The sequence below is a fragment of the Ahaetulla prasina genome, chromosome 2, assembly GCF_028640845.1.
Source record: "Ahaetulla prasina isolate Xishuangbanna chromosome 2, ASM2864084v1, whole genome shotgun sequence".
NCBI lineage: Eukaryota > Metazoa > Chordata > Lepidosauria > Squamata > Colubridae > Ahaetulla > Ahaetulla prasina.
The window spans coordinates 988,985-997,235 of record NC_080540.1 but is presented as its reverse complement, the minus strand read 5'-3'; the positions used below and the strand labels follow the sequence as shown (position 1 = coordinate 997,235).

Sequence of the window (8,251 nt, the reverse complement as noted above, 5' to 3'; positions counted from 1 at the left end):
ATTGCTGAGCCTGCCTTTGATCCTGGCTCCACAAACAGATGGAGTCGATCTAGTGCTTGATTTCAAGTTAGAATAAGAGATAGAAATAAGAGAAAAAGGGTATATTAGGGTTAGGGTTTTATATACCCTATATTTTATAGAGTTTATATAACAAAACAAGTTTTATTTAAGAAAATAAGAGTAATAATAAGAGAAAACATGGATTAATTGAATACTGAGATTGCAATTTTATATAAATATGTATCACTATTAGAATATATATTTCTAATAGTGATATTTATATAAAATTGCAATCTTTCATTATTGGATTGAAAGTAATAACTATGACTAATGCTATTAGTTTTATTTGTATTCAAATATAATAAGAGTAATAAAGAGAAAACATGGAATAATTGAATGATAGATTGCAACTTTATATAAATATGTATTACTATTAAAAATGTATAAGTTGGATTGAAAGTAATGACTATGACTAATGCTATTAGTTTTATTTGTATTAGAATGTATGACACCCAGGCGCCACATTGTTCATGGATTGATGTGTTTGTAAAAAATAATAATTAAAAAAGTGGCCAATTTGATTGTGTTGTTGCTGCCGTGTGTGCATAGGATGGGGGTTATGGGTTTCTTTGTGGTGTTTTAAGTATTCTAAGTCAGGGGTCTCCAACCTTGGTCCCTTTAAGACTTGGTCCCTTTAAGCCAGCAAAGCTGGCTGAGGAACTCTGGGAGTTGAAGTCCACAAGTCTTAAAGGGACCAAGGTTGGAGACCCCTGTTCCAAGTTGCCCAGAGTCACTTATGTGTGAATTGAGTGGTCATATGAATTTAATCAATACATTCTGAACATAAGAAATTATTAATCATAAGCTTAAGAATTTAAAGGCACAGTAAACAGCAAAAAGCTAAATAATAATTTCACTTTACAAAGTTAGAAATGGACGTAAGGGTCCAGATACAATTGGAATATTGGAACAGGTTCGGACTCAACCAGACCAGGATTGCGAGGCCCTTAATCAGATGTTTTATCCCAAAATCGTCTCATCTCTGTGATCTCTGCTTACGTCATTATGACCTTCTTCTTCCCTGGACCAGAAGGCCCTGAGCAGAGTCACGGAGTCCTAGTGCTGGAAGGGGCCTCAGAGGTCTTCTAGTCCACCCTCCTGCTCAAGCCAGAGGACCTTATACCATCCAGTCTCTTCTTGAAAACTTCCAGTCATGGAGCTCCCACAACTCTTTCCCATTCTTCAATTGTTCTGTTAGGAAATTTCTTATTTCTAGGTTGGAAAAAGCTTCCACCTGCTAATTCCCGTCACTCATGTCCTGGTTAGACTACTGCAATTCAGTTTATGGGGGGGGGGGCGTTTTGCCCTTGAAGTCTACCCTGAATGCCAACACAAGGGGGCACTTCAAAAGGGGGCTCAGAGGGGCCAGGAGGCACCACTACAGGAACCCTGTTCTAAGACGAGAGCATTCCTCACATTGAAGGGTGACCCCCTCTTGGCCCAGATAGAAAAAAGGCCAGAGCGTCTCCCCAAGGAAGGGCCCCGTCCAGAAGGTGTAGAGGGGAATTTCCACCTCCGCGTCCAGGAACTCCACCACTTTTGCCTCGCAGCCCAGCCTCACCCGCAGCCTCCGCAGCGGCCTTTGCAAGCTCAGCTTCTGCTGATCCTTGGAGAAAGCGACTATCTCCCCCCCAACACTCTTCCCCACGGCCCAGATTCCCTCCTGGGGGCTCAGCTGGAAGCTCCCCTTCCTGCGGACGGACCCCTTGGCCACCCCGATGGCCCAGTACGGTCTGCCCCACACAGGGGCGATTTTGTCTGCCTCCAGCACAGACACTTCCCAGCAGTTCCATCCTGTGGTGAATCCCCCATAGCCCAAGACACAGAATTCCCGGTTGAACCTCTCTGGTACATCCAGGCATTCCTGATACTTGTTGGCCCAATTCACCGTGGATCCCTGGCACCAGAGCCTGGGGTGGGCGGTTGAGGGGTTCAGCTGGATGTAGACTGCGGGACGGAGAACAAAAAACTCTCAGGCGGGCTGGGAACAGGGGAGGGGGAAGCAGCTCTTAGAGTGGGGTTCTCCCACCGACCGTGCCTGGAGCCTTTTGGAACCGGGTCACAGAGGTGGTGGGTGGCACGCGCATCCCCCCCCCCAAGATATTGTGCTGCGTGTGTGCTTGCCCACCACACACACAGGACCATCTCCTTTCTACACACACACACACTGGTCCACAAAGCCGAAAAGGTTGGGGAGCTCCGTCTGAGGGGATGCCTCACCCACTCAGGGAAGGGCAGAGTGGCTGCTGCACCTGCTTAGCGGGTGGAGGGCAGCAGGATGCCGAAGGGAGCAAAGTGGGCCGTTCGGTCATCTCTGGAACTCACTGCCATGAGATGCGGTGCCTGGCAAGCTCCAGTTCCTAAATGTATCACCCTCTGCAGCCTGCGGGGCTGCCTCCGAAGGGTGCTGGGTGGGGGTCGTGGGTGGGCCTCTGGCAGAACAGAGGCCGGGGGTCTAACCCAGGGAGGGCACAGCTCAGGTATTTATTGCATAAATAGGTAGTCCTCAATTTACAACCATTTAGTGATGGTTTGAAACCATAATGGCACTGAAAAAGTGACCTATGATCATTTTTCACATTTATGACCAGTGAAGCACCCCATGGTCACTTGGTCAACATTTGAACATGTGGCAACTAGCAGGGATTTATGACGGTCATGGGATCTTCTTTGGCGACTTTTGTGTCCCTTTTTGCAAATTCACTTAACAACCGTGTTGCTAACAACTGCAGGGATTCACTTAATAACGGTGCCAAGAAATGTCGTAAAATGGGGCAAAATTAACAACTGCCTCACTCAGCAGTGGAAACGCCGGGCTCAGTTGCGGTCCTAAGCCGAGGATTCCCCGTTTCTGGTGGTGGTGGGTTTAGTGCTCCTCCTCCTCCCAGAGAGACCACCCGAGGCAGGCGATGGGGCTGCTCTGCTCCAGGGACCTTCCTGGGGTGGCTTGTTAGCTGGCCAAACCTCCCCCCAGAGAGACCCCTGCGGTTGTCCACCCACCACGTTTGGGTGGCTGCTTTGGGGCCCCCCGTCTACAGGCAGCGTCTGCTGACCCTTCAGCCGCCTGGAGGGCTGAGGAGCGGCTCAGGCAGGGCCCTTGCCAGGCACCAGATGCCCAACATCTGCCGCTGGGTGCTGCAGCTGGGCCCCTTTTCTATGGAAAGACACCCCCAACCCCTGGGCTTTCCCACATGTGTTGTTACCTTTAGACAATCTTGGAGTTTGGGGGGTTTGTGGCAAAGGTCCTGGGGAAGGAAGGGGGACAAGTTTAAAATCCGGCTGCTCTTTCTGAAAGAGCCCCCTCCCCCACTCTCTAACAGGCACAACCAAAAACTGAGCAACACCCCTCCCCCTCCCAGGCTCTTCTATGCCCGGAAGGCCCTGCCAGCAGCCTCAACCGTGGCTCCTTTCTGGAGCGGCCAAAGGGTGGCAGGGAAGGGCCGGCTCTGTGTGGCTGCTGAGGGACCCCTGCCTTCCCCCAGAGGCTGCCTTTGGGGCCCTCCACTCGGGGCTTCAAGCCCCTCCCCAATGCCTCCTTCCCCCCACCCCAGCCCCAGGGGGTTACCCGTGGCCAGAAGTCGCTCCAGATTCTCCCTGGTCAGAATCGTCCGCAGAGTGGCTGAGATTCGGAGGAAAAGAAAAAACGAGGCCCGGATGAGACACAGCCACTCGTGGGCGATGCCCGTGAGCAGAAGCCGCCCTGTTGGCAGCAGCGTCTCGGTGCCTGCCAGATGCCCAAGTGACCCCCCACAAGGGCCATGGTTTCGGGGGTGACTGATAGGGTGGAAGAGGCAGCCCCCCCTTTACCCAGCCAGAGGTTGGATTGAGCTGGATTGGGTCTGGCTCCCCTGAGATCCCCCAGTAAAAAGGGGGGCAGAAGAGGAACCCAGAACCCCCCAGAACTCCCGAGGCTCCTCCTGAGAGGGGCCCAGACCCCCCACCCCCTGCTGAAAGGCCCCCTCACCTTTGTAATTGTCCACAACCTGCTTCACAGAAGCGTTTTTCTCCAAGAGGGCCTTGAGTCTGCCTTGCAGCCTGGGAGAGACCCTCTCTACGCGACCCACCACGTGACTCCGGCACCTGCGACACAAGGAGGGCGGCCTCACACAGCGACCCGGCTCTCTCCCCACAACACGGGGGTGGGGGGGAGGCTGGGGGAGGGTTGGGTTGGCCGTGGGGTGTGTGAAGCAAGCTGGCCCCTTCCAGCATCTTGCCAGGTGAATACAGGACTCAGATTTTGCAAAGCTGAGTTTAGGATGTGGTCTGAATGCTGGCTTGTTTGTAATTCGACCGTTGTTTGTTGCTTAGATCGCAACCGACTCTGCGCACTGAACCAGTGGAGAGTTCAGTAAAGAAGTGAGGAAAGAGACAAACTCAACACAAACGTCCATGTGATTCTGATCCTCCTAAGGTGTGACTAACTTATCAACTGCAGTGATTCACTTAAGAAGAGTGGCAAGAAAGGTTGTAAAAACTCAGTTAACAACTGTTTCACTTAGTAACAGAAATTTTGGGTTCAGCTGTGGTCGTAAGTCGAGGAGTGCCTGTACTACTGGCCTGTTGGTGGCTCCCTGGTTAGGCTGTTGTTTGCTGTTGGATTGTCTGTCTGCGTTGGTGGTTCCTCACCTGTGTTGTTCACAACGCCTGACCAACAACCAAGCCATAAACGGCACCACAACTGAGGGAGACCTACTTGTATGTCAAGAGGGAGTCAACCCCCCTCCCTCCCAGCACCGGTCATGTCACCTAGTCCGGTATTGAAACGGCTGCAGGAAATCAGTCGCGCTCAGAGAGCCCCAAAGGTCCCACCACCAGCATCTCTTGGTGACTAAAGGATCCGGTCGCTCAAGAAATTCGGAGCACAAACTGACCCACAAAGACAGGGGTGGGGAAGGGCAAGATGGCGCCTACCTGTCTACGGTGTCCTGGATGTCCTGAAAGAGGGGAACAGAGAAATGGGCCCCAGCCCTTGCAAAAGTGGACGGGTCTCCCCACACCCTCGGGGGAAACCCCTGCTCCCCCCTTGAGGCCAGCGAGAGCCCCTCCCCACCTGCAAGAATTCCCCGTCCGTCTGGCGGCACTTCCTCTCCGTCTGGGCAATCAGCTGCTGCAGGCGGGAGGCCTCCGCGGAAAGCTGGGCCAGGGCGACCCCCCACTCATCCTCCATCTTCTCCTCCTGCTCGGCCAGCCAGGCCAGCCAGACCGGCTGCCTCTCCCCGAGCAGCTCCTGCAGCGACTCCAGCGCCAGGCCCACCTTCTGCTTCTCGGCGGCAAATTGCTCCTGGGGGAGGCAGAAGGGGGGGGACTCAGAGGGAGGAGCAGGGGTGAAATGCTCCTGGTTCGGACCAGATCGCCCGATCCGGTAGTGATGGCGGCAGGTAGTTCGGAGAACCCGTAGCAAAAATCCCTGCCCCCCCCAATGCCCAGCTGAGCTGTGCGATCATCAGACGTTTTTGTTTTTACTTTTAAAAGCATTTTTTCTTCGGCAGAAAAATTGCTTTTAAAAGTAAAAAAAAAAAAGCCTCTGATGATCATGCAGCACAGCTGGGATCGTCAGAGGCTTTTAAAAGCATTTTTTACAACCTCTTTGGCTAAAGAGATTGTAGAAGAAATGCTTTTAAAAGTAAAAGAAAAAAGTTGGACACACCCATCCAGTCACATTACCTCACCACCACCAAGCCACGCCCACAGAACTGGTATTAACAAATTTTACATTTCACCCCTGGGGGGGGGGGAATTTCCCAGCTGCAGAACCAGCATCCCTGTGAGGGGGGGCTGCCTCCTGTCCCCTCCCAAGAGACCCACCTGGCACTCCTGCCGGCTCTGCTCTTCTGCCTTCCTCTGCTCCAGCAGCTTCTGCTCCTCCTTCCTCAGGGGCTCCAGGAGGCCATCCAGCAGGTCCTGTATGCGGGGGAGAGGGTGCCATTCCTGGGTCCACAATGGCAGCGCTCCCTCCCAGAGGGGGGCTATGGGGACCTCTGTGCCACACTCAAGGAGAGGCCCTCCTGGGGGGCCCAGGGGCAGGTAGGAGCCCAGGAGGAGGCGAGAACTGTCTGCCACCCCCCCATCTGCAGTTGGGGTTGCCCAGCTCCGCCTTTTGCAAAGCCTGGCCCCAGGGGGCCCGCCCCCTACCTTGTACTCCTGGGCAGCCTCGGGCAGAGAGAGGAGGGGGTGGCCCTGGTGCCCCCCCAGGCAGCCGGGGCAGAGGAGGCTCTTCTCACGGGAGCAGAAGGTCTGCAGGGGTTGCCCGTGTTCCTGGCACAGCTGGTGGCGGCTGCTCTCCTCCTGGCCTCCCCCAGACAGCCGAAGCCTCTTCAGATGGCAGACGATGCTGGCCAGGGGCCGGTTGGGGCAGGCGCTGCCAGGCTCCACCTTGGCTCTGCACTGGGGGCAGGAAAACTCGGCGCCCAGCTGGGCCAGGCAGTCGCGGCAGAAGTTGTGCCCGCAGGACAGGACCATCGGGTGCTGGAAGAAGTCCAGGCAGAGTGGGCAGGTGGCCTCCTGGCCCAGCTGCCCCAAGGCCGTCTCCTCCCCTGAGGCTGCCATGGGGCTCTTCGGTTCTCTTTCGCCCTTTGCGGAACCTGGAAGGGAAAGCTGCTCATTGGCTCCTTCTCAGCAGGCAGCCTGGGGCTCCCCTCCCCTCTCCCGCAGGGAACGTGCTCTGAAGAACGTGCCTCCGCCAATTAAGGTCCAGAGGCCTTAAAGCCCCCCACCCCCCCACTAGACTTTCCTGCCCTGGGGGAAGTGGGCAGAGAAGAGCCAGAACTGGCCAAGCAAGGGGGCTCCTTGCAAATGAGGGAGGGAGGGAGGGAGGGGGGAGGTTTGCCCAGTGGGCAGAGAGTAACAGAATTGGAAGGGACCTTGGGAGGTTTTCTATCCCAACCCCTCATTTCTTCGGGGCAGGGAAATCGATCTCACCTGCAAAGCCTCTTCGGCCCTTCGCCCAGCACAGCCTCCGATCTCTCGGGCCAAGGGCGGGGAGCAGCCCCCTCCTCACCGGAGCCTGGACCGAGGCCGCAACTTTCCCTCTCGCTGAAAGGCAGCTGCGCTCAGCCCACAGAGCCGCCGCGCAGGAGGCGAAGGGCCGGCTCGGCGCCTGCGCAGGTGCAGGTGCAGAAAAGGGACGCCGGGGCTTTCGCTTTCGTTTCCCGCCACGGAGTCTGTCCTGCCCCGCCCCGCCCCGCCCCGCCCCGCCCCGCCATGGGCGGCCCCTCGGGAAGGTCCCCGCGTGGAGCGCTGAGCCGCCCGTCCTGCCCGGCTGCTCCCCTCCGCGGGGTTCTCGGGGGTCTGGCGGGCCTTTCCACGGCACGCGGCTTGGGGGGAGCCGGCCACGCTCTGCCCACGCGATGAGCACCGTGGGGGCGCTGCCCAGGTTTCGGTTCGTGGCCCCCGATACTCCCGGGGGAATCAAAAGAGTCGAGATGGTGGCCAAAGTCCCCGTGGAGCGAAGGCCGCTTCCCCGGGGGTTCCTCCCGGGTGGGGGCCGGGTCAGTTCAGGAGTGGCCTGGAACGGGGAGGCGGGTCCCAGGGGCCTTGAACCCGCCCTCCCGAGGGCCGCCCAGGCGAGGCTTCGCAAATACCCCGCAGAGCCCCCTTCTTCCCCGGGGGATCCCCCTTCCGGTGGTGGGAAGGGATCGACCGGGATCCCCTGGCGTTGGGCAGGGCAAAGCCTCGGAAGCGCGGCCAGGGGGTCCCGTCCAGGGAAGGACGACGTTGAGGGCTTCAGCGGCTCCCGCACAGGAGGCGGCCGCCGCCGGTCTCGCCTCCGCTGGACACGGGGAGGGGGAGGCAGAGGACGCCCCGCACCCTTGTCCTAGAGAGGCCGCCTCGGGATGCTCTTCCTGCTCGCGCCCCCCCCCCCGGCCCCCTTGAAAAGGCACCCGGGGGAGCTGCCACCGCCGCCGGCTCCGCTCTGCCAGAGTGGGAGGGGAGGTCAGTAGGTGGGTGAGCGGAAAGACGGTGCCCCTCCCAAAGACTGGCCGAGGGGGGGCGCGGGGGAGGCCCTTTTCAAGTCTCCTCTCGCCTGCCTTCGCTTGGGGAGTCCACGCGAGTTCCTCGTGTTGCAGGACCGCCAGTTCCACCGCCAGTTCTGGCTGAGGATCAGGAGCAGAACCCCCTTGGTGGTGGACTGCTCCTGCCAGTGGAGGCTCCACACTAAGTGGGGCAGTGGTGGGTTTCAATTTTTTTACTA

At 57.0% G+C, this 8,251-nt stretch overlaps 1 protein-coding gene across 2 annotated transcripts; it reads right to left on the bottom strand.

Annotated features, from left to right (window-relative positions):
• Positions 1–270: 270 nt before the first annotated feature.
• Positions 271–7,197, bottom strand: LOC131192755 (E3 ubiquitin-protein ligase TRIM7-like). Of its 2 annotated transcripts, none has more exons than XM_058172246.1 (9): positions 6,979–7,197; positions 6,193–6,525; positions 5,866–5,961; positions 5,111–5,341; positions 4,972–4,994; positions 4,025–4,140; positions 3,626–3,679; positions 3,264–3,305; positions 271–2,007 (listed from the first exon to the last, which is right to left on the bottom strand). In XM_058172246.1, exons 2-9 carry the CDS (start codon positions 6,517–6,519, stop codon positions 1,439–1,441), a joined length of 1,458 nt encoding a protein of 485 aa, XP_058028229.1. In that variant the 5' UTR covers positions 6,520–6,525; positions 6,979–7,197; the 3' UTR covers positions 271–1,438. The 2 variants fall into 2 exon arrangements, with proteins under 2 accessions (XP_058028229.1, XP_058028228.1); XM_058172245.1 differs by having other exon boundaries at positions 273–2,007; positions 6,193–6,641.
• Between the last annotated feature and the right edge of the window lie 1,054 nt (positions 7,198–8,251).